Source organism: Oryctolagus cuniculus, chromosome 4 (genome assembly GCF_964237555.1).
Source record: "Oryctolagus cuniculus chromosome 4, mOryCun1.1, whole genome shotgun sequence".
NCBI classification, from domain to species: domain Eukaryota; kingdom Metazoa; phylum Chordata; class Mammalia; order Lagomorpha; family Leporidae; genus Oryctolagus; species Oryctolagus cuniculus.
This window is the reverse complement of record NC_091435.1, coordinates 81,380,319-81,405,695: the sequence shown is the minus strand read 5'-3', so window position 1 is coordinate 81,405,695 and position 25,377 is coordinate 81,380,319. Positions and strand designations below refer to the sequence as shown.

Sequence of the window (25,377 nt, the reverse complement as noted above, 5' to 3'; positions counted from 1 at the left end):
GCACGGTGTCTGGCAAGGGAGCTCAAACACTCGACTTCCTCCAGTGTCTTGGCCCCATCTGTGACTCACGCACGCCCTCTCACTTGGAGCTGAGCTCGTTTGCGTGGTTTCTAACAGTGCTTCGTACTTTCAGTCTTTTTCTTTTCTAATGAGTCCCTCCCTCCCTCTTTTCTTCTTCCTCTTCCTCCCCCCCCCCTCCTTCTTCTTCTTCTCTCTCTCTCTCTCTCTTTCTCTTTCTTTTAAAAAAAGAAAAAGAAGTTTTAGGGGCTGGCATTGTGGTGTCGCAGCTTAAGCCTCTGTTCATACACTCATTCATATGAGTGCTGGTTCAAGTCCTGGTTGCTCCACCTCCGATCCAGCTCCTTGCTGGTGTACCTGGCAAAGTAGAGAAGAGCCCAAGTGTTTGGGCACTGCCACCCACGTGGAAGACCCAGGTGGAGTTCCTGGATCCTGGCTTTGACCTGGCCCAGCTCTGGCTGTTGTAGCCATTTGGAAAGTGAGCCAGCGGATGGAAGATGAATTTCTTTTTCTCTGTCTCTCCCTCTCTCTCTGTAATTCTGCCTTTTAAATAAATTTAAAATTTATTTCATTTTACTTGAAAGTGGAGAGACAGAGATCTTCCATCCATTTGTTCACTCCCCAAATGCTCACAACAGCAGGGTTGGGCCAGGCTGAAGCCAGGAGCTCAACATTCCATCCAGGGCTCCACATGGTTGGCAGGGACCCAAGTGCTCAAAGCATCGTTTGCTGTGTCCCAGGGTGCACATTAGCAGGACTTTGATATAGGATGTGAGCATCCCGGGTGGCATCTTCACGCTGAGCCAGCGGCCCATGCATGCTGTTAGTCTTTTTCGTACGTGCCCTCTCTTGTTCCACACCAGGCCTCCTGAGCACAGGACTGCTGCTTACCTGCACGCAGAACTGGGCCGTGTCTGGGCTCTCTGCTGTTTGTGGACGCCAGTTGCTTGTGTAAATAACATTTGGCTCACAATCTGCACCCCAGATACTGTCTGTTTCACCCTGAATGTGGGCTGTAGAGATGCGAGGGGAAATTTCCCCTGTTTCTCTGAGAATTGGTAGGCACAGTGATTAGGACAAGTGATTCTGGGAAGGGTATGTGGCACAGTGGGTTGAGCCATTGCATCCTGTATTGGAGTGCCAATTTGAGTTCTGGCTTCTCTGCTTCTGATCCAGTTTCCTGCTAATACATCCTCTGGGAGGCAATAGGTGATGGTCCAAGTTGTGTCCCTGCCACCCATGTGGGACACCAGGATTGAGTTCTAGGTTCCTGGCTTCAGCTTGGCCCAACCTCAGCTATTGCAGGCATTTGGGGAGTAAACCAACAGATAAAAGACCTCACATTCTATCACTCTTCCTTTCAAGTAGGTGAAAATAAATAAACATTAAAAAAATATTTAGTTACTGGGGCCGGCACTGTGGTGCAGCAGGTTAACACCTTGGCCTGAAGCACCAGCATCCCATATGGGCACTGGTTTGAGACTTGGCTGCTCTACTTCCTGTCCAGCTCTCTGCTGTGGCCTGGGAAGGCAGTAGAAGATGGACCAAGTCCTTGGGCCCTTGCATCTGCGTGGGAGACCTGGAGGAAGCTCCTGGCTCCTGGCTTCGGATCGGCACAGCTCTGGCCATTGTGGCCAATGGGGGAGTGAACCATCAGATGGAAGACCTCTCTCTCTCTCTCTCTCTCTCTCTCTCTCTCTCTCTGCCTCTCCTCTCTCTGTGTAACTCTGTCAAGTAAAAATAAATAATTTTTTTTATAGGCAGAGTGGACAGTGAGAGAGAGAGACAGAGAGAAAGGTCTTCCTTTGCTGTTGGTTCACCCTTCAGTGGCCGCCGCGGCCAGCACGCTGCGGCCGGCGCATCGAGCTGATCCGAAGCCAGGAGCCAGGTGCTTCTCCTGGTCTCCCATGGGGTGCAGGGCCCAAGCACTTGGGCCATCCTCCACTGCACTCCCTGGCCACAGCAGAGAGCTGGCCTGGAAGAGGGGCAACCGGGACAGAATTCAGCGCCCCAACTGGGACTAGAACCCGGTGTGCTGGTGCCACTAGGCAGAGGATTAACCTATTGAGCCGCGGCGCTGGCCAAAATAAATAAATATTTAAAAAATTTAGTTATTTGTGTGAGTTACATAGAGAGAGAGGGAGAGACAGAGATCTTCCATTGGCTAGTTCACTCTTCAAATGGCTGCAATAGCCGAGGCTGGCCCAGACCAAGGCCAGGAGCCAGGAGCTGCTTCCAGGTGTCCCACACGGGTAGCAGGGACCCAAACACTTGGGCCATCCTCTGCTGCTTTTCCCAGGTGCATTTTCGGGGAGCTGGATTGGAAGTGGAGCATCCAGGACTCAAACTGGCACCCATAAGGGATGCCGGCACTGCAGACGGTGGCTTAACCCACTGAGCATGGCACTGGCCCTTGTTGCCCAGCTCTTAATACTCTCAAACTTATCTCTGGTTTTAAAGTGAAACATCTGTTAGGGTCTCACAGACTTCTTTACCAGTGGCCCAGGTAACTAACTAAGTACTGCCTAGTTCTGCTTAGAAGTAGAGAAGGCAGTAAAGTGGAATAATTTAGTGAGAAAAGAAAAAGTTGTGGGTCAATTCTTATTGCTATCTATCTCTCTCTTTTTTAAAATTTATTTGACAGATAGACAGTGAGAGAGAGAGAGAGACAGAGAGAAAGGTCTTCCCTCTGTTGGTTCACCCCCTAAATGGCCGCCACGGACCGAGCTACGCTGATCTGAAGCCAGGAGCCAGGTGCCTCTTCCTGATCTCTCTTGTGGGTGCAGGCACCCAAGCACTTGGGCCATCCTCCACTGCCTTCCAGGACCACAGCAGAGAGCTGGACTGGAAGAGGAGCAACCGGGACTAGAACCTGGCGCCCATATGGGATGCTGGCACCGCAGGTGGAGGATTAACCAAGAGAGCCACGGCGCCAGCCCCTGTCTATCTCTTGAAATTGAGATTTGCAGGGAGTGTAGTGACCAAGGCAGGCCACAAGAGCTGATGTTTAATGAGTGGTCTCCATGCACCAGGCACTGGGCCATCTTATATCCTCACAATACCTATGGAGTTCCTGTGTTGTTATTGACAGAGATGAGAGAACGTAGGTTCAGAGAGGTGGCTTCCCCAAGGTCACATGGTTAGTAAGCAATGGAGCCAGTGTTTGAGCCCTGCCTTTTGATTTCAGGGTCCCTGTCCTTAACCATCAAACTCATGTCACTCCTAGCTGTGGGGCCACCATGCTGTTTATTGACTGAATTACAAAGCATGGAGTCTAGGTAGTGTGTGGTATTGAAAATCTTTTTTTTTTTTTTTTTTTTTTTTTTGACAGGCAGAGTGGACAGTGAGAGAGAGAGACAGAGAGAAAGGTCTTCCTTTGCCGTTGGTTCACCCTCCAATGGCCGCCGCGGCCGGCACGCTGCGGCCGGCGCACCGCGCTGATCCGATGGCAGGAGCCAGGAGCCAGGTGCTTTTCCTGGTCTCCCATGGGGTACAGGGCCCAAGCATCTGGGCCATTCTCCACTGCACTCCCTGGCCACAGGAGAGAGCTGGCCTGGAAGAGGGGCAACCGGGACAGAATCCGGCGCCCCGACCGGGACTAGAACCCGGTGTGCCGGCACCGCTAGGCGGAGGATTAGCCTAGTGAGCCGCGGCGCCGGCCCGGTATTGAAAATCTTATGACATTACTGAGTAGTGATGTGAAAGGGGACTAGAGTTAAAAAGTGTTCTGCGAGGGAAGACTTGAAGCCAGGGTCTCCTCTACTGCTGTCTGCAGGATTCTGGACCTGTGAGACTCAGGTGCCTCATAATGAAACTTGATTTTAAAAGCCATCATTTGGGCAGGTGTCATGGTGTTGTGGGTTAAGCCACTGCCTACAGTGCTGACATCCTGTATGAGTCCTGGCTGTGCCACTTCCTATCCAGTCCCTATTATGCACCTGGGAAAACAACAGAAGATGGCCCAAGTCCTTGGGTCCTTGTACCCACATGAGAGACCCAGGTGGAGTTCCAGGCTTCTGGCTTCAGCCTCACCCAACCTTGTGCTTGGGCCCCTGCACCCAAATGGGAGACCCAGATGGAGTTCCTGGCTCCTGGCTTTAGCCTGACCCAGACCTGGCTGTTGTAGCCATTTGGGGGTTAAACCAGCAGGTGGAAGCGCTCTCTCTCTCTGTATCTTTTCCTCTCTCTGTAGCTCTGCCTTTCAATAAACAGACAGATAAATAAATATTTTTTTAAAGATTGTTGCTGATGAGAAGTCAGTGGGCTAAAGTCTCTTCTCTGCTCCCTGCCATGCCTTGTTGTGCAGAGTGCCTGTTAGGGAGGAGCAGGCCAATCGGTGAAGCCAACTCCACCAGTGTGCTGGGGGCACTTTGCCTTCTGTTTCCTTAGCTGTGAGCTGAAGGCCTTCTCCCAGCCTCAGGCTGCTTCTCCTGGGCATGCCCATTTCACAGCCCAGGGACAGAGCTTGGGAGGACACCACCTGCCTATCTCCTTGTGCTGGTGCTGTGCTTCCCAACATGGGAGACACACCCAAATGAAGAAGTCCCGTAAGAGTGATTCAGGTTGGACCATCCTTCTGGTGTGCATGCAAAGAACGAAACAAAGCATCAGAAGCAGCTATCTTAGCTAAGTGAGCTCAGTAGCCAGCTAATGAAAGTCCCCTGTTCGTTGGGTGTTGCAGGCACGCAGAGCCAAGTGGGAAATGTGGAGGTCATTGTTTTGTGGGCTCCTCAAGCACAGGCGTCGCTTCTTAATGCCTTTGTATCCCGGCATCTTCGAAAGCACCTGGCACCAGGCTGGTCTCAGTGACACTTTGCCGAGCGGCTGGCTGGGAAAGGAACCAGAGCAGACCGGGATCCAGCAAGACAGATGGACTCAGTCCTAGAGAACATAACTGAGCAGCTTGTGTGACGCGGTGAGAGCTGTAGGAGAATGAAGCCAATGGCACGGAGCGTCAGCACAGACTCCAGAGACGTGGGGTGGGGGTGGCAGAAGCACCCGGCCACCCGGCACATCCTCCCGCCTCTCTTCCTGTCTTCCTTCCGTCCACCTGCTCAGCAAGTGCCACTGCCGCCCGTGGGTGCCCAGGGCCCACCTGCAGGATATGGCGGGGACTAAGCCCAGTCCCTGCGCCCAGGAGGTGGGGCTGACTTGGGACCATGCTAGTGCCTTATGATCAGTGCTATCAGAACACAGTCTGGTTGTGTGTTGCATGACTGTGGGCTGTCACCGCAGCCCTCTGAGGTCACTCGTCTAGCGGCATGAAATGGCTCCCACAAAGGGCATTTTGTGGGATTAGAGCTATGTCAAAAATAGGCACTTTTTCTTTCAGTGTTGAGGAACGAGTTCTCCTTTTTCCCCCAGCTGCTTTCCTGAAAGAGAGCATGTTGTCAAGAGCAGCCTTTTGCTTTTATGATTTTGGTGCTGATTTCTTCTGTTAAACTTCTTGGCTTCTCCTAAACTGGCAGACACTGAAAAGCTGAATTTCTTAAGGAACAGCACCATATAATCACGACTACAAGAAGTGAAAAACATTCAAAAGTAAATAAAATCACAGGTCCGCACAGCCAGTCTGTCATTACCGGCTGATGGACAGTGACCATTGGATGTGATCATCGTGAGAGTGGCTGTGCACGGCATGTTCTTAAATTTCTGAAGTTTTATTTAATTTTTAAAGATGTTTTTATTTATTTGCACACAGAGTGACAGAGACAGAGAAGGAGAGACAAAGAGATCTTCCATCTGCTGGTTCACTCCTCAAATGGCTGTGACTGTCAGGAATTAGCCAGGAGCTTCTTCCAGGTCTCCCATGTGGGTGCAGGGGCTCAAAGACGTAGGCCATCTTCTGCTGCTTTCCCAGGAGTATTAGCAAGGAGCTGGATCGGAAGTGGAGCAGCAAGGACTGGAGTTGGCTCTCATATAGGAAGTTGGCATCACAGGTGGCAGCTTAACCTGCTGCGCCACAGCTCCAGCCCCAGTTCCTAAAGTGCTAAACGGACTTCGGGTATGGCCTATAATAGATAACAGCAACCAAACAAGACGGAAACACGTGTCTGTATTTTTTCCCAAATTTCTGTTTGAAGCAGAAGGAAAATCACTCTTTGGTTTCTGCACTCTAGTGACGTGGGGTGGAAACTGCTTTGCAGAGCAGTTCTGTAGCAATCGCTCCCAGTCCCAAGTTCCCGCTGTATGACCAAATCTGCTCACGCCGTAAGTGGGGAGATGCCAGGGCCTGATTTCAGCCCCGCTCTGCCTCTCCCTCCCTCCGTGGCCGTGGGAAGTCACCTGTCTGGGCATTCATTTCCTCATCTGGAGAACAGAGAATAATAGCTCTTGCTTTCTAGACTTCTAGTCTGGAGATTGAATGAGGTGATAAAACTTCCTGCCCAATTTAAGCCACCATCAATTTTAAGACACACCAAATTTTCATGTAATGGAAAAATCCATTACATGAAATCTACATGTGGACTGTAAGGCATCCACATTTCAGGAAATGAAAGTGGTTCTGAAAAAATTCATTCTTGATTTGGGGAAATCAGATAAATGCAAGTGCTTTGGCAAAAGGGAGATTCCTAGACAAAAGGAAGGTGGTCCTCTTACTGGGGTGGTGGAGGAGCTGCCATCTGTGTGGGGTTCCCTGTTGTGGCTGCCCTGCCACGCAGTCTGAAATGGAGCTGACTCCTGCTCTTACCTCTCGATGTTCCTCCCACCTCCAGATGCCAAGCCCAGTGTGGGTGGATTTCAAAACACTGCAGGCTCCTTTTTATGTGGAGGTTACACTTTGTAGAGAATCAGAAAATAGCTTGCAATTTCTCCTGGTCTGAGCTGCTCCTTCCCTTTCATGAGTTTCTTTTACACCTGACCTAGTGCCTCCCAATTGTTCTCATGTCAGTGCACAGCCAGAATATGATAATATTTGTGCAGCACTCCAGGGTGAAGGGAAGGCCAGAGTCTGCACCATCTGGAACCTATTCAGAGCATTCCAGCACTGCCCACCTTCTCCTCTCACTGTCTTCAGTGAGAAAGAGGAGGGAAGACGTGGAAGAAAATCCTGGTGGTGTTGTGTGTTTTTGGTTTGATCATTGTGAGAGCATTTTAATTCTTCAGAGCATCTGTACAGTGATGGTCTGGGATCGTGATCGAATTACGCTTGGCTTGTGAGGTCCCATGAACATTCACTGGAGAGGGGTGGGCGTGTGGCTCAGTGGTTACGACGCTGCTTGAGATGCCCGCATCCTGTGTCACAGCGCCTGGGTTTGAGTCCCAGCTCTGCTTCAGGTTCCAGCTTCCTGCTAATGTGCACCCTGGGAGGCAGCAGGTGATGACTCAGTTGGGTCCCTGATACCCACATCAGAAACCTGGATTGAGTTCCTGCCTCCTGCCTTCAGCTTGGCCCAGCCCCAAATGGTGCAGGCATTTGGAAAGTGAACCAGTGAATGGAAAATTTCTCTTTCTTCTCTTTTTTCCCCCTGTCTCTCTGCTTTTCAAATAAATGAAATTTATTTCAAAAATTTTTAAAAGTCATTTTAAACAATGAAGCACTAAGACAAATTAGAACATGCACACATGTGTGAATAAGGTGGTATTCAATAAGTTCATGAAAAAATGAAATTAAAAAATGTTTCTGGGACCAGAGTTGTAGGATAGCAGGTAAAACTGCTGCCTCTAATGCCGGCATCTCATATGGGCACCGGTTTGTGTCCCAGCTGCTCCACTTCTGATCCAGCTCCCTAATATGTGCTGGGAAAAGCAGCGGAAGATGGCCCAAGTGTTTGGGCCCCTGCCACCTAGGTGGGAGACCAAGGTAAAGCTCCTGGCTTCCACCTGGCCCAACCCTGTCTGTTATGTCCATCTGGGGAGTGAACCAGTGGATGGAAGACCTCTCTCTTTCTCCCTGTAACTCTGACTTTCAAATAATAAATAATTTTTTTAAAAAAGATAAGTTTCTATTGGTACAATTTCGAAATCATGAATATAAGGGGTTTTCAAATGGTTCATGGTAAAGGAAAAAACTACATATGAATTTCCACTTCTTTAGCACCAAAATAAGCTTATCCTTTTATCCTTTCATTCCATTTTTCCTCGAATGTTCTGAAATACAAGTATATATATATATGTGTGTGTGTGTGTGTGTGTGTGTACACATATACATGAATACACACACACACAGAGAGAAGGAGAGACAGAGAGGTCTTCCATCTGCTGGTTCACTCTCTAAATGACCACAACAGCCAGGACTAAGCCTGGCTGAAGCCAGGAGCCAGGAGCTTCTTCCAGGTTTCCCACAGGGGTGCAGGGGCCCAGGGACTTGAGCCAACTTTTGCTGCTTTGCCAGGCACATTAGCAGTGAGATGGATCAGAAGTAGAGCAGCCGGGATTCGAATGGGTGCCCATGTGGCATGCTGGCACTGCTTTAATCTGCTGGGCCACAGCACTGGCCCCTAAAAACTTTTTAGAAAATATTTCTTTAAGAGACAGAGAGCTCCTATCCACTGGTTCACTCCCTAAATGCCTTAAACAGCTGAGAATGAGCCAGGCCAGAGCCTGGAACTAGGAACCCAGCCCAACTCTGCTGTGTGCGTGTCAGGCACTCAACCAATAGGGCTATCACATGCGTCCTCCCAGGGTACACATTAGCTGAGACCTGCAGTTGGGCACAGAGCCATGACTTAAACTCAGGCCCTCCAGTGTGGGATGCAGGTGTCCCACCCAGCACCCTCACTACTGTGCCACAGGCCTGCCCCTGGTCTGCATCTTAAACACATTGGTGAGTCTTAGGCACGTGCAGATTTGGAGATGGTTGCGTGTGTGTGTGTGTGTGTGTGTGTGTGTGTGTGTGTGTGACTCAGTCTGTGGATGTAAAGGGTTGGCTTCAGCACAGGTGTTGTCACCTGGGTCCAGTGGAGGCCTTTTCCTGTACAGTCATCAGCCAGGCCCTCTGCTGGCCCCTTGGAGTAACCAGCCTTGTTTCTAGTACCACGGTTGGGTTGTAACTCGGAAAGCTGCTTAGACCCCAGATTCTCTCAGAGAAGCCAACAGTGTGGCTGGAGCTTGATGTGCTGGCTTGAGTACACATCGGATTCAACACATCCCGCCCTGGGCTCAGTGGAACTGGGCTGTTGCTGTGTTTTGTTGGGGCCATCGTGTCTCCCATTCAAAGTGGAGCTTCTAAAATAAGTAGTTTTAACACAGGGTCCATGAGCCCCTGAAATTACATGTGAAGTTGTACGTGAGTAAGTGTATTTTTCTAGGAGAGGATCCAGAACCACCTGCCAGAGTCGCAAAGGCCTCCTGGACCCCGAGAGGGGAGAGATGCAGGATCAGAACAGTCAAGAATGACAAGATTTCTCGTCCAGGAAGGCGCTCTGAACTTCTGCAGACCGAGCCAACGGCAAATTGTGATTCTCCCCATTCCTCAAAACATACCTGCTCCCTCCCCTCTCCCCCACCTCGGTCTTCTGTGTGCTTGGCTTGCCTCTCTTTCTCTGCTCTTCCTCTCTCCCTAATCTCTTTGTCTCTCGCTGCCTCTCTGCCCCCAACTTGCTGGCTCGTCTCCCTCCTCACTGTCTAGTCCCTTCCCTCCCTCGCTCCTTCTCCCTTACCGACCTGAACTGAAAAAGAAGCTAAGTGTGTTCTTTTACTCTTCGACCCAGACAATAACATTTTGTGCTGGTGGCTCTTGTCTTTAAAATTGAGTTGTACAGGGACTGTGTCTCTGGCCGAGGGGGACAGTAATACTTGGGATGCCCTGGCTGTTTGGATCCCGCCTTGTTAGTTTTCTCTGTGCCGCCACGGCCCCGACTCCTCCCTGCAAGGGGAGGGCTGGGAGCAAGCCTCATTCTTGCGGTGAGTTTGATTCTGATGAAGCAAGGATGTCTCAAGAGAACCCTGCGCCCCTGACTCTAGGTCCCCACCCCGCCACTGGTGTCCCCATTGGATTATGTTCATTTACTAGCATTGGCTCTGGGGACCAGAGAAAGGAACCACAGGCTGAGAAGGCCTTGGGATCCCTGAAACCTGCAGTGACCTGAGAGCTAGCGTTGCTGGGCTTCTGCCCTGGGTCAGCTCCAGCGCTGTGAGCAGCAGGGGATTGGCTGGCCAGCCCTCCTGGCCAGTGTTCGGGCTGGATGCCTGACGCATGAAATCACTGGCTTGGGAGGGCCCTTTCACGCTCCTGAGCCCCAAGCAGCCGCGAGTTCAGAGGAAACGGAAGGTGACACCCTGAGGGATGGGCCCACACAGCCTGTCTGAGCCCCCAGCTTCGAGGCCAGCCAGGCTGTCGTTCCTCTCCTCTCACTGCATAGGGGAGGATGTGCTCTGCCTCTGGGGACTGTGCTGAGTGCTCTCTGGGCTCAGGATGGCACGTGGTGGCTTCAGTATCTTGGGGCCACCTCCTGGGTTGGGGGGAATGATGATGAGCCTACGTGGGACAGGAAGGGCAAGGATATGTGTCCTCAGGTCACTCCCATTTCAGTGGGCAGTGAGGTGACTACAGACTACAGACCCGGGGAGCCAGGTGGCCAGCCCAGGCTGTGAGTGGGTGGGGCCCAGCCACCTGTGAATGCCCCCAGGTGGAGTGAGGAGCCTGCTGCAGGTGGAATTGATAGATTGGGAAGTGCTGCCTCCTGGGGGCTGGTGGTGGAAGACACCCCAAACCATAAATTTGAAAATACTTCGGTGAAGACCTGTGGGGGCCTCACCTTGCTTTTCTCCCTGACCTTCACTCCAGGGTCCACATGGGGCCAGCCCCACAGATTCTCGGATTGTGGGGAAAGTGGGAACCTGTCTGCCCCCTGTCAGTTTCTTATCACTCTAGTCCTATACCTTCATGCTCTCTGCAGCAATTTAGAGCTTGCAAGTTTGTGTTCAAGAGTGGACTCTGAAGAAATTGAGGCCTTGGCCACAGGGTCAGCCCCTGCCCCACCATGAGGTGGCCACAGCCCAGGTCAGCCCTGGGCAACGGGGCAGCCTCTAAAACAGCTTGCTGGGGACTGTGTTTGCGGAGGAATGGCCAGGCCCTGTAGAAAGTTGGCGAGCAGCTATAACTGCTGGCCCAGTTTGAAAGATTGCATCATATTTACTTTGGCCGTCAGAGCCATGGCTTTGGAATCAGAACCGTGGGTTGAAATTCCAGCTCAGCTACAACTTGTTGCATGGGCTGGGATGAGTTACTTAACCTCTCTGACCTGTAGTCTTATTTCTGAAAAGCAGGTAATAATGTGTAGTTTGTTAGATGGTCAGAACATAGAATGAGAGGCCTGGTATCATACTTGGCACAAAATAGATGCTTAGTAAATGACTACGGTCCTCATCAGTGTTTATCCTGGAAGAATAAGTCTCCCAAGGCTCCTGGGTTATACTCCAGGGCGGTGCCTCTCAAGCTTCAGGATCTGGGGGTCTTAAAAGGAAGATTCCAGTTTTGCAGGTGGATAGGGGATAAGAGGTAAAAGGAAAGAGCTGAGACTCGGCCAGCGCCACGGCTTACTAGGCTAATCCTCTGCCTTGCGGCACTGGCACACTGGGTTCTAGTCCCGGTCGGGGCGCCAGATTCTGTCCCGGTTGCCTCTCTTCCAGGCCAGCTCTCTGCTGTGGCCAGGGAGTGCAGTGGAGGATGGCCCAAGTGCTTGGGCCCTGCACCTGCATGGGAGACCAGGATAAGCACCTGGCTCCTGCCATCAGATCAGCGCCAGCGCACCGGCCGTGGCGGCCATTGGAGGGTGAACCAACGGCAAAGGAAGACCTTTCTCTCTGTCTCTCTCACTGTCCACTCTGCCTGTCAAAAAATAAATAAATAAATAAAAAAGAGCTGAGACTCAGCAAAATTAATCTAATTTTATTTATTTGAAAGACAAAGAGATCTCCCATCTCCAGATGCAACAGCCAGGGTGGAGTCAGGCCAAGGCCAGGAGCCTGCAACGCAGGTGGCAGGGATCTAAGTCCTTAAACCATCACCTGTTGCCACATTTGCAGGAAGCTGGAAGTGGAGCAAGGATGCAAACCCAGGGACTCCAGTGTGGGACGTGGGTACCCCAAGTGGTGTCTTGACCGATGTGCCGAATGTCCTCCCCCTTTTGCAGTCCTAGCCAGCTCTCAGGTGATGCTGATGCTTTGCTGCCACTTCCATGAGCACACTTCCCAGGGCGCTTCGATCCCATCCAGCCTTCAGGAGCACCAGCCTTCCTCCTCTTGCTCTGCTCTCCTCCCTGCATCCGCAGGGGAACACTTCCTGCTCCATCCATAAATGCTCCAGGACAGCAGGTTGTGAACTGGGACTATCCAGGCAGGATGTGTGGCCCACCCTACCCTTTGACACCCCAGTGCTTGTATATGTCACAGGGTGAGGAAAAGGATCCAGAGGGAGCAGAAGACTTGTCCTTGACCTTGAGGGGTTCCTAACGTGACAGGGAGATAGCATAAACACACCTCACTCTCCACGAGCTCCCACAGAGAAGGCACAAATAGGCTTGTGAGAGAGCACACAGTGACAGGCAGGTGCTCCCCTGCCCCCACCCTGCCAGGAGTGTGCCCTACGGGAAGCCCAGGTTCAAGGCATATTCCTTCCAGGCCAGCTCTGTCTCGCAGGAGCTTCTGATAAATGCTGCCGCCAGGCCTCTGGTCCCAGAGACCGTGGGAGCTTTGAAAGTGGGGATGTGCTCACTGTGAGACAGGGACAATGATGCCCTTGACTTTGTAGACTTTCAGGGGAAGTTGGGCAGGGCAGTCTTCTCAACAGCTGTGCTGTGAGTCTCCCCAGCGCTCACCCCAAGCCCCAGAAGCCCCTAAAACCACAGAGGTTCTAGGCATCAGCAAAGGTCGTGCGGGCTTCCAGCCATGCTCCTGAGGATGCTGTGGTTTTGTGGCTTTGAGGTCAGGTGGTCGGCAGCTGCAGGCAGCCCAGACCTGTGCTGAGAATAGCCCAAGGCAGTGTCTAGAGTGGTCGGGTCCTGGCTGTGCCCCCTCACTTCCTGGTGCTTGGCTAAGAGGCTCCCTTTATTTTCCACTTCCACATCTGTAAAGCAGGTAGGAGAGCAGGCCTAAAGTAAGGCTGCAGTCCATTCCCTTGGGGGGCCTACTCTGGGGAAAAATGGTTTGCTGTGTGTGTGTGTGTGTGTGTTAAAATAGCTCTAACACAAAATTTCTCATTTTAACCATTACAACATTTAATTTACTTTTATTTATTTGAAAGAGAGACAAACCTTCCATCTGCTGTTCACCCTCCAAATGCCCACAACTAGAGTTTGGCTGGGCTATTGGCAAGAGCCCGGAACTGCGTCCAGCTATCCCATGTGAACGGCAGGGATCCAAGTCCTTGAGCCGTCGTGTGTTGCCTTAGCAGGAAGCAGGAATCTGGAGCAGAGCTGGGACTCACACCAGGCACTGCATCTGGGATGCCAGTGTCCCAAACAGTATCTAACCTCAGTGGCAAGCACTCACCCCATCGTTGTGTTCAATGGTACAGCTCAGTGCTGTCAATCACATTCACCATGTCAGGCAACCCGTCACCATCTGTTTCCAGAACTTTCATCACCCCCATGCGGAATCTCTGTATCTAATAAGGCACAACTCTCCACCCTCCCCTTGGCCCACGTGACCGCTGTTCTGCTTTCTCTTTGACTTATAGCCATTTCCTATAAGTAGAACCACACACTATTTGTCCTTTTGGGTCTGACTTCTTTCATATAGAATGATGTGTTCCAAGCTCACCCATGTTGTACATGAGCCTTCCATTCCTTTTTGTGGCTGAATAATGCCCCACTGTATGGATAGACTACATTTGGTTTGTTCCTTTGTCTCGTGACAGGCACTTGGATTGTTTGCCTTGTTTAATGTTAAGGATGTTTTCTATTTTTTGGCATGTCCCTGGGACCAGACGCTGGAAATAACCCAGGACATAAAGCAGCATGGTCCCTGCCCCAATCTGGCTCACGGTTCAGTGGACAGAGAGCTGTGGGGGAGAACGGCTTGGTGTCTGTGTGTGTGTGTGTGTGTGCACGCGTGTGTGCGATGGCAGTGGAGAAATGAGTGGAGAGCTGTGGGGACCCACACGGTGTGCTGGAGACACTGGGCCATACTGCGTTCTGGTCTTGTTCCATGAGCTCCTGACTGCGGAGTGAGAGTCTCCTTTCCTGGGCCTCAGCTTTCCCTCCTGTGAGATGGATTTGAGGCTGAAGACTCAGGTGACCTTGACGTTCTGTGGCTCCCTGACCCTGAGTCTGCGATTCGAGAGAGCTTCTGCTCTGCCTGGTGGCGACCGTGGCGGCAGAACTGTGAGAAGTGTGTGTGTGTGTGTGTGTGTGTGTGTGTGTGTGTGTATGGTGGGCAGGGGTTGGATGTGCCCAGCGTAGTCTGGCAGGAGGGTGGCCCTGCTTCCATAGCTGTGAGTATGGGTGTGGACTCTGCCCCTGCTGGGGCACTTGACCTCTCACCCTTCCTCCGGCCTGGAGGGGGGCACGCATCCAGGCCAGCATGGGGAGGAGGAAGGGGCATGCGTGAGGTTGGGATTATTTAGGAGGTGTTGGGGTCAGGAGTTTAAGTGTGGGAAGTGGGATGCCAGAGACAGGGACAGCCAGAAGGAGTAAGTGGTGGCTGGGAGGAGCCCACAGCCAGGGTGGAGACTTCCTGTCAAAACAACCCCTTATCCTGGCGGGAGGGGAGAGCACATTCCTTTCCCCCAGGAGATAAGCAGGCCAGATTTCCCTTTCTCAGGGCTCCTTAGAGCGAGGGGCTCTGTGGGCCAGGCCTGGCGGGGGGAGGCCTCTCCAGGCCACCCTGCAGGGCCCCAGTCTGAGCCCTCTGAGCTCCTGGATCCCCTCCAAGACTCCCTGGATCCTTGGGCAAGCACCAAGCCTCGGCAGGGGCAGCACAAGCTTTGAATCCAGTGACTCCATCTCCTTACCTGAGAAAAATGCATGGGTCTGGCAGGGTTGTTGTGAGGCTTGCACACTAAGGCCAAACCTCTGCCCAGCGGCAGGGGCCATCACTAGTCCCATCCGAGATGCCCTGTTTCCTGGCACCTGGATGAGCCCTGAGTTCCTTCTCCCCCCAGTTTGGGGTTTTTCCCATTTGGGGCATGTGACAGTTCTTTCCACTGTAGGCCTCTCTAAGCCAAAGTCTCTTCCCCTCTTAACTCACTGACCGCCAAGGCCATTAAAAGAAAGGCTCACTAAGAACTTAAAATAGAGCCTGTGTTAGCAGATGGAGGAATTTCTTAGACATTAGAGATCATTCCTCGTGTGGGAAAGGAGCATCTTCCCCCTCTCAAGTGAGAGTCCAGGACTGCCCTCCTGATGGCAGGGGTTGGCGGGACTCCCTGGATGCTTAGGGAGTGCCATGACTTCCCCCTCCCCCACTGCCACCCCAGCCCAGGCCTTTCATCCCTGGGTTGCCCAGCCCTGTGGGTTCCCGACAGCCTGTCTTCCCGTTGGGTGGAGGCTGTCCCTAGGGCCAGGCGGAGGCTCCAGGCTGCCCCTCCCTGGGCGGACTGGGTGGGACTCCTGTGGCCCTCCAGCCAGCCCAGCCCCTCTCTAGATCTCCCTTCTGGCCACTGCTGGAACGCCCAGCCTTCCCTGTGTGTGTTTTCTCTCTGGGTGGGGGCTCAGGACTGGAAACCCAGCTCACATCCTCTCCCCACCCTCTCTTGGGAGGACCCAAGTCACTAGGGCTGCAGCCAGAGAGGAAGCTGGTCTGGAGAAGCTGCACAGTTCACTGCCCAGGACCCTCTGGGCGCCTCTTGCCAGCCTCTCGTGACTTCCTCCTGGTTCTCTCCAGGCCGGGATGGAAAGGGCCCACGTCAGGGGAGCCCGACTTGTTTTTCTGGAGCATCTGCAGTCGCAGCAGGAGGATCCTACCAGAGTGCCTAGCAAATCGAGACTTGATGCTGCCTGGACTGCACATGAGGGTTCTGGTTCTGCTCTTGACTTCCTATGCCTTTTACCCCAGCCCGACTCTGCACTCCAGTCTCCCTAGTTGTTCAGATGGGCCAGTGACTGAGACCACAACAGCCTCCTTGTCCCGCCTCTCCTCTCTTTGACACCGCAGGATCTCATGGCAGTGGCTGCCATCCGTGATAGTGTAGTTTTAGCCACGTATGGAAAATGTGGAGGTGTTGGCCGGCGCCACGGCTCACTTGGCTAATCCTCTGCCTGCGGCGCCAGCACCCCGGGTTCTAGTCCTGGTTGGGGCACCAGATTCTGTCCCGGTTGCTCCTCTTCCAGTCCAGCTCTCTGCTGTGGCCCAGGAAGGCAGTGGAGGCTGGCCCAAGTGCTTGGGCCCTGCACCTGCATGGGAGACCAGGAGAAGCACCTGGCTCCTGGCTTCAGATCGGCGCAGCGCCGGCCGTGGTGGCCATTTGGGGAGTGAACCAATGGAAGGAAGACCTTTCTCTCTGTCTCTCTGTCTCTCTGTCTCTCTCTCTCTCTCTCTCTCACTAACTCTGCCTGTCAAAAAAGAAAGGAAGGAAGGAAGGAAGAAAGGAAGGAAGGAAGGAAGGAAGGAAGGAAGGAAGGAAGGAAGGAAGGAAGGAAGGAAGGAAGAAAATGAGGTGAACCTCTTCCACAGTTGTGGCGCACGTGCTAGATTGACAGCTGGCCACGTGGATGTGCCATGGAAGCTCGCGGAGGGTTTTACAACTGCCCTTGGGTGGTGTGTCCTGAGGCCTGAGAATGGGGTTCTGGTCAGGCAGCTTTAGTCATCAGCTGCCCTGATGCTAGGAGTGTGATCTGTAGGCAGGAGCTTGGCATCACCTGGGAGCTCACTAGGAGTGTAGGATCTTTGGCCCATCCCAAGCAGATTGACTTAGAGTTTGCATTTCCAAGATCCCTGGGGAGAGGGCTCACCTGCAGTCCCACAGTGGGTCTGCAGCAGAACCCCAGGCCCAAATCCAGGTGTGCTGATGCCTGCTCTTACTGAGCTCTTGCCTTCCTCTCCAGGGATCTCCAGGGTGCTTGTGCCCCAGGATCCTCCATGCACAGCCAGGATGTCTCCTAAATCCAAACTCAGTTTTGGCTGTAATCCCTCCTGATAACGCCTGGCCACCCCACCCTCTGCAGCTCTGGGTGCTGACTCCAAAGCCCAGAGGAATAACTCCACCCACCTACTTCAGCAGGCTGTGGTGCTGTGCTGGGTGCTTGCTGTTTCTCTGCCCATCCTGACCCTTTGGGGTTGGGCAGTGTGGGACTGAGGGCGGTACTGCTTGGGCAGCAGCTCCTGTGGTGACCCAAGCGGTCGGATGGGCCCATGGACACTGCCTTTCTTTCCCCTTTCACGGGCCCTCTTGGTCAGGCTGTCTCAGGTCGGCTGCAGGTCTCTGTCCCTGTGAGGCAGAGACCCTGCATTACAGACACTAGCAGCCCACCCAGATCCCGATCCCACTCCACCCTGTGGGATCTCGGGGAGCCGGCCACTGTGGAAGGCCCTGCAATGGTTGAGGAGCCCCACTATGCTGTACTTCTCCTCCTCCTCTTTATTTGAGGGCCCTGGGGGCACTCTTGGTGGCTGAGCCTCGCTGCTGCCGGCTCCCCTGGCAGCGCTGTCTCGCCCTAGACCTTGTTTTGGTGCTTGCATCCCTTCCCAGAACCTGTGTCTCTCCTTTCCTTTTCCTTCCTGTGACCTCACAGGCCCCACCCTCCCTGCGGCCCCCTGCTGCCCTCCCTCTCTGCCCTGGGCCCTTCCTCCCTTCTGTCTGGTCCTGGGCTGGCCCTGCCACTGTCCAGTCCCAGGAAAGGGCTGTCTGCCGGCCTCCAGGGGTCAAGGAGGGAGGCCACAGCTGCAATGTCGCTTTCTAAGTTGTCAGTTGTCGCAGGTGACACCCACAAGATGACCCCCACTGCCTGCTCTTCTGGTTTCAGCAGCACCCAGTGGGGGCTGCAGGTGCCACACAGAGCTCCCCAGCAGCCCCCTGCCAGAGCACGGCAGCCATGCCCTCCAGCCCTGCCAGAGCCGTGCTGTCATCACTGTGAGGCTCAGGAAGCCGGCAAGGTGGGAGTTCTGCGGGGAGAGATGAAGGCTGGCCGCGGCCAGACCTCCTCCCCTTCCCCGGCCCTGCCAGGATCTTGCCGTGATTTGGCCTCTCTGCCTTTCCCCCGTTCTGTTTCTGTTCTTCCTAAAAGCACATGTCTCAAATGGGACCAAGGTATTTTTAGTCCACGGACACAGAAGCAGATGTTCAGGTCAAACCTAGACACATTCACACGCAGCCACCATGGGCCCTAGAAATGGGGACCTCTCAGCTGACGGGAGCCCGGCGCAGGGACCCCATTAACCACAGGCACTGGAGCAGAGGAGCTGAAAGACCCACAGAAGCACAGAGTCCCTTTTGAGGTCAAGAAACAAGCTTTTGGGGAGGGCATTTGATGCAGTGGTTAAAACACCACCAGGACACTTGTATCCCGTCTCAGAGTTCCTGGGCTTGCGTCTCATCTCCTCTTTCAATCCAGCTGCCTCCTAATGGGTGCCCTAGGAGGCAGCAGTGATGGCTTAAGTAGTTGGGTCCGTGCCACCCACATGAGTTCTGGGCTCCTGGCTTTGGCTGTTGGGGGCATTTAAGGAGTGAACCAGTAGATGAAAGATACCACCCTCAGTCCATGTGTTTCTCTTCATCTCTCTGCCTTTTAAATAAGATGAAAGTTAATAAATTTTTTTTTAAAAAAAGAGCCCAGTTAAAATACAATTATAAGCTTTAGAATCCCCTGGGGAACAACTCTGGGCTGCATTATAGAGGGATGCTGTGGTGGATGGAAAACTTTGAATTCAGACAGCCTGTCCAAACCCCAGCCCATCAGGTACCCCTCAACACGCAGCGTTCCGCAGGCTGGGCCCTGCCTGCCCTGCCGAGAAAGCTGCAGGGAGATGCTGCCATCGCTGGGCGTGCATTTCTTAGGAAACCTGTGCTCATGCATTTCTGTGAGGGACGTCAGTGCCAGGGCCTGGGGCCCTGCCTCCAAGAGAGCCTGCACCTGCCGCGACAGGGGGAGACTGTGGGTGAGATGCAGGCAGCTCTGGCTGGGTGACTTTGGACAAGAGTCTTTGCCTTCCTGAGCCTCGGTTTCCCCAGCTCTCATCATGCAGGGTGATGTAGAGACTCGGTGCTCAGTGACTGGCACAGAGCAGAAGTTAGTATGCAGTGCTCAGCATTATTTTCAGAAGTGAGACTGCCCTGTGATGTCCTTGGGGAACCTGGAGTTGCCTGGCAGGGGCTGCAATAGCAGATCGGCCCTGGCTCTGTCACTCTTGGGACTGCAGCCTGGGGAGTGGTGGTGTGTGCAGGGCCTGGCCTCAGGTGCAGAGATAGCCCCCAGAGTACAGGTCCTGACCCTAAGGAATTTGAACCTTCTGTCTGAACACTCTAAGAGCCGCTGCAGCAGGGCACGGCAGGTGGTGTGTGCCTCAGCCCTGACCACCTGACCTCACACCATGCCTCAGTCAGCTAGCACTGGCCCGTGAGAGGCGTCAGTGCCCCACCTGGGTGTCCACTCTGCCTAGGCTCCAGGGCAGCCTGGATCACCAAGTTTGGGGTGTGGGAAGGAGACCTGGGCCGCAGCAAGCAAGGTGGGGACCAGTGGGGCAAGCCTCCATGGGGGCTGACTTGGAGTGGGGACCCTTGGTGGGGTGATGGTCTGGGGACATGTGTGGAAGTCATCAGAATCTGGGGAGGTAAGGGCAGAGGAAATGAGGCCAGCCCTGAGGGCTCCTTCTCACCCAAGGCAGGGGGTGAGGGATGAGTGGACCTGGGCAGATGGTTATGAAACTACCAGGCTGTGGTCCCCAGGAGAGGACCACAGGTCTCGCAGGTGTCATTACAGGCCATCGTGGGTTTCAGACTTGTGCACATGGAGGTTCTGCTGTGGGTGGCTCCATCTCTCGCTCAATTTCTTTTTCTTTCTTTCTGCTTTTTCATCTTCACTTTCCCCCTCTCTTGCTTGTGCTTTTCTCATAAACCGTTACTCAAATCATTTTGGGAAGCAAGCAGATTATAAATAGAAGGAAAAACAAAAGATACTTGTATGTAGAAAATCTGCCTGGAGAAAATGGGCTTTCAATTGTGGGATTATTTTGTTTGTTTTTTTTTTTAAACATATTATCTCTTTTTAAAAATATTTATTTTTACTTATTTGAGAGAGAGAGAGAGAGAGAGAGATGGAGATGGAGATAAATAGGGAGAGAAAGAGAGATTGACTTTTCCATCTGCTAACTGATTTCCCCAAATATCCACAACAGCCAGGGCTGGGCCAGACTGAAGCCAGGAAATGGGTCTTCCAGGTGGGTGGCAGGGACCCAAGTAGTTGAAGCTGTCACCTGTTGCTTCCCAGGGTGTGCATTAGCAAGAAACTGGATTGGAAGCAGAAGTGAGAGCCGATGCAGGACACAGGTGTCCCAAGCGATGGCTTAACACCGCACAGTGCTCACCCCTAAAAGAATATTTCTCGATAACAGCATGTTATTATTTTTTAAAATACTGGGATTTTGTATAAATAAAGGAAAACTCATAATTATGTCACCATTAACCACGGGTAATATTTTGGTATGTTTCCTTCAAGGCTTTTCTTACATGGATAAATTAAAAACTTTTTACTTTATAAATAATACCCATTAATAAGATAATAACTATGCTACATTTATGTGATATATATAACTTGCCAGGTTTTTTTGAAAGATTTATTTATTTATTTGAAAGTTAAAGTTACACAGAGAGAAGGAGAGGCGGAGGCAGGGGACTTCCATCCGCTGGTTCACTTCCCAGTTGGCCAAGAAGGCCGGAGCTGCACCAATCCGAAGCCAGGAGCCAGGAACTTCCTCCAGGCTCCCACACAGGTTCAGGGGCCCAAGGACTTAGGCCATCTTCCACTGCTTTCCCAGGCCATAGCAGAGAGCTGGATCAGAAGTGGAGCAGCCGGGACTCAAACCAGCGCCCAAGTGAGATGCTGGCACTGCAGGCGGTGGCTTTACCCATTATGCCACAGTGCTGGCCCCTTGCCAGTTTTCTTATTTAACATGTATCATATATAACTTGGACAAGTTTCCATGTTCTTTAAAATTCTTATAAATTTTAGGTACCTCCCCCAGTGTCCCATTGTTGTAAATAAGGCATTGACAGATAGCCTGGTCTGTAGGGTTCTTTTCAGAGGTGAGAGTATTTCCCTGGGAAGGATTCCCAAGTGGTCTTGGGTGCAATTCAGAGCGGGCCGTGTCCCCAACAGCACGTGTGGGTGCAAGAGGGTGACCTGTGAGGCCGGGGCTCCTCCCAGGCCCCTTCACTCAGCCCGCGGGTCTCGTTGTCAGTGGGCGGCCCTCCGAACCTGCAGGGGACGGGATGAGGCCCGCGAGCTGGGGCCCAGGGCTTGTGAGGCTGGGCGCACCAGGGTCCCAGCGCAGGCGCTGTCAGACCTGGACGCCATCCCCACTGGCCGAGCTTCGTGCCGAGGCGGGCCGGGATGGTTTTCTGTTTAGGGAGACTCGGCAGTGGGGTCAGCCAGCGGGTAAGCTTCAGTTAACCTAGCGCTTAGTGCTTTTTTGTTAATGAGGGGAAGACCGGCTGTGAAACGCGAAACCGTTCAGAAAGGTTGCGTGGTCTTTAGGATTTCGTGTGCCAGAAACAATTCTATTCATGCAAAAGAAAGCGACTGATGGTGATTTTAAGAACTGACTAGGTTCCCAAGGGTCCCCTGGGCTTCACTGAGCTTTCATTTTTTTAAAAAATACTTTTCCTATGAAGTGATGAATCTTGGAAGCCGTGGGCAGCGCAGGCGACCTTGGCCTCATCAGCATAGCAGAAGCTGGGCTCTGTGGAGGGAGGCTCGGGCCATGCTGTGTGATGATGGCAGGGTTGTCATTCCGTGGGACTGGAGGCAGTGAGGGAGGAGAACAGGGCTGGGCATCTCAGGGGCCACAGTTGATAGGAACAAACCAGCTCACCCTCAGAGGCAAGATTCAAAAGCAGACAGGAGATCCGGGGTGTTCCCTAGCCCAGAACACTCGATTGTGCCCTAGAGTTCCATGGTGCACTAGTGCCGGCACGGCTGCTCTTCAAAGTGACCTCCTTCCACAAAGGAACAAAGAGCCTGCAGGACCGAAACCATGTGGAAAGCTTGGTAACAGTCAGTGTACAAAAATGTCTAAAATGCTTTGAAGAGATTCAGTCCGAAATGTTCCTGCTATAAAGCAGCCTGTGAAGCAGACTGAAAGCGTGGAGCCCGATGCCCCAGTCGTGGCTGAGATCGAAGGCGGGTTAAGCCGAAGCCTGGGACACCGGCACCTCAAATAGGAGCGCTGCTTCACGTCCTGGCTGCTCTGCTTCTGAACCTGCTCCCTGCTGATGCACCTGGGAAGGCAACGGAAGATGCCACCCCACCCATGTGGGAGACCCAGATGGAGTTCTTGACACATGGCTTCAGCTTGTCCCAGCTCCAGCTGCTGTGGCCTTTTGGGGAATGAAGCAGTGGATGGAATATTGAGCTTTCTCTGTCTGTAATTCTGCCTTTCAAGTAAATTATCTTTTTTTTTTTTTTTCAAAGATTCTTCTCAATGTGATTTCTGTCTGTAACCTACCTACTGTGTGGCAGGTGTGCTGCCTGGTTCTAGGGAGTAGAGATGCATGAGACTGGATTGCCTACCTCCAGGGCTACAGCTGGGGAAGAACCCGTGTGTCTTCTAGTCATGGTGCCAGGAGCAGTTAGGAGTGTAGTAGATTCTGATTAGGGAGCACTGGTAAAGCCTAGAGGAAGTGACATGTGAGCTGGGCTTGAAGGGTGAGCACAAGGATGGAGGTTAGAGGTGTGAGAGAAGGGTCTGCACGGCAGGGGACACAGCCTGGGTGGAGGGATTGGGATGGATGGGAGTGGTGTCCCTGGAGAGAGAAAAGGCCAGGAGTGAAGAGGAAATGGTGGGCTGGGCCAGGTGTGCGTGGCCCTGACCCTCAGCCTGCAGAGCCTGCACTTCATTCTGTGGCTAGTACGGGCCATAGGAGGTTTTGAGCAGAGAAGTGACTTGCAACTAGTAGTGCTTTCAGTGAAAAGCAAGCATATCGATGCCTGCTCATTGATAAGTCAACTCTACTGAAGTATATGAGGCAAAAAGTGAAAATGCTCCCCCTTCCCGAGAGAACCACTGTGCTCCTGTTCGTCATTTTCCTGCCTGTGTCTGCAGAGTGGACATACCAGTCTCAACCCTAGAATTGGGAAGGAGATGTGCAGGCCGATCCGCTCGCTCTCTCTCTCACATATACCCTTTCTGTTGAATTCTTGATGTCATATAAAGCAGTGTTGTAATCTGGGAAGTCTGGGCTACATCTTATCTCTTGACTCATTTTGCTCCCCTCTGTGTTATTTCAGAGCATGGTTTTATTGGATATTCCCCAGAACTGCTACAGAACAACACTCTGCCAGATTATACCCCGGGGGAGTCTTTCTTCACTGTGTTTGGGGTGTTCTTCCCAGCTGCTACAGGTATGGTCATCTGGCTTCTTCCTCACCCTCCCATTAGGGGTAAGGACTATAAATGTTTGTTTCCCAAAATTTAGTGTCACAATTGGCCTGCATGTGCTCTTAGGATGTGTGTCTGACTTTATTTAAATTTATTTTTTATTTAACAGAGAGTTAGTGAGAGAGAGAGAGAGACAGAGAGAAAGGTCTTCCTTCTGTTGGTTCACCCCCCAAATGGCTGTCACGGCTGGAGCCATGCTGATCCGAAGCCAGGAGCTAGGTGCCTCCTCCTGGTCTCCCATGCAGGTGTGGGGGCCCAAGCACTTGGGCCATCCTCCACTGCCCTCCTGGGCCACAGCAGAGAGCTGGACTGGAAGAGGAGCAACTGGGACCAGAACCTGGGGTCCACATGGGAGGCTGGTGCTGCAGGTGGAGGATTAACCAAATGAACCATGGCATTGGCCCCATTAAAATACTTATTTTTTTATTATTTGACAGGCAGAGTGACAGAGAAAGTGAGACAGAGAGAGAAAGAGAGAGAGAGAGAGAGATCTTCCATCTGCTAGTATATTTCCCAAAGGACCACAACTCCCACGTCTGGGCCAGGCTGAAGGCAGTAGCTGGGAACTCTATTCTGGTTCCATGTAGGTGTCGGGCCCACATACTCAAGCATTTTCCACTGCCTTCCCAGGCACATTACAGGGAGCTGGATTGGAAGCAGAGGAGCTGGGATTTGAATGGGCACTCTGATATGGAACCGGCCCCATATTGGGCTTAACTTCTTCTAAAAACCCTGTTTTAAGTGAGTTTACTGGTTTATAATTCCAGAGGGCCCCAACATGATTGACCCTTCCTGACCCCTTATATCTATATATTGGCACTTCTTAGCCAGAGTAATACAGGGGACGTATTTCTCTTAGAGCTGAACTGCCTGGCTTCCCCAGCAGGCTGAGCCACATCACATCTTGAGCGAGTGCATGCTTGGCCTAAAACACCCCCTGCCCCTACCCCACCAGTAGGTCTTCTCCCAGGGAGGAGAGAAGTGTGATGGTCTTGACTTTTCTTGCTATCCTGGCTCTAGGCCTAACCAGGATTCCACGGGCAGTGAATACATCTTTCCCTACCCTCCTCCTTCCTGCTCTGTGTTGGCTGTGGAGAGGTCTTGCCAAGCTGAGACCCTTGTAGAACTTGCCTCATGCTTGGGTCCCTGGCCTGGGGGGCAGTAAGCTAACGTTTTGACAAATGATTCCTGGGAAACAGCATTTGCTAGGGACTGGGATTGTCCCCCAACAGAGTCAGAAAGATTTCACTCTCCATCAAAGCAGTGCTGCTGGCCTGGAGCATCTCCCTCTGCCTCCTTCCACATGGCCGCGCCCTTGCTCATCATCCCTTTCCCAAATAGGACAGGGATAGCAAAGGCAGGGGAGGCCACTCAAACATCTGAGATGAAAAGGTTGTCCACACCCATGTTGACAAGGAGGTGGAGGAGCTGGGACTCTCCCCCACTGCTGATGGGAATGTTAAGTGGGGCAGCCACTTTGGAGACAGCTTGATGGTTTCTTAAAAAAGAGACCTAGGTCTGGCCCCTCCACTCCTAGTTATCTACTGCAGAGAACCGAAAGCATGTGCCCATATAAGGACTTGTGCAGACGTGCAGCTTAATTTACACCAGTCTAAGACTGGAAACAGCACTGATACCAGGCTGGAAACTGCCCGACATCTTTCAATAGGTGAGCAGATAAAGAAATTACTGTGTAGCCATATAGTAGCAAACTACTCAGCAATAAAAGGAATGAACTATTAATACACACAACAAATACAGAGGAAGCTCAAAATAATTGTGTTGGGTGAAATAAGTTGGATTTAAAAAGAGTACCTTTTTTTAGAAAATGAGGTTATATGAAACTTCATTTATATAAAATTCTAAAAAATGCAAAGTGTAACG

At 52.3% G+C, this 25,377-nt stretch overlaps 1 protein-coding gene across 5 annotated transcripts in view; it reads left to right on the top strand.

The window, feature by feature from the left end:
* Nucleotides 1–25,377, top strand: part of SLC12A8 (solute carrier family 12 member 8) — a 190,679-nt gene that overhangs the window by 84,750 nt on the left and 80,552 nt on the right. For all 5 annotated transcript variants that reach the window (XR_007924633.2, XR_011387963.1, XM_051859211.2 and 2 more), the window contains exon 6: nt 23,343–23,456. Coding sequence is in view for 3 of the 5 variants with exons in the window: in XM_051859211.2 (XP_051715171.2) it covers nt 23,343–23,456 (114 nt within the window). In the remaining 2 variants the exon portion in view is untranslated. The remainder of the gene's footprint in view (nt 1–23,342; nt 23,457–25,377) is intronic.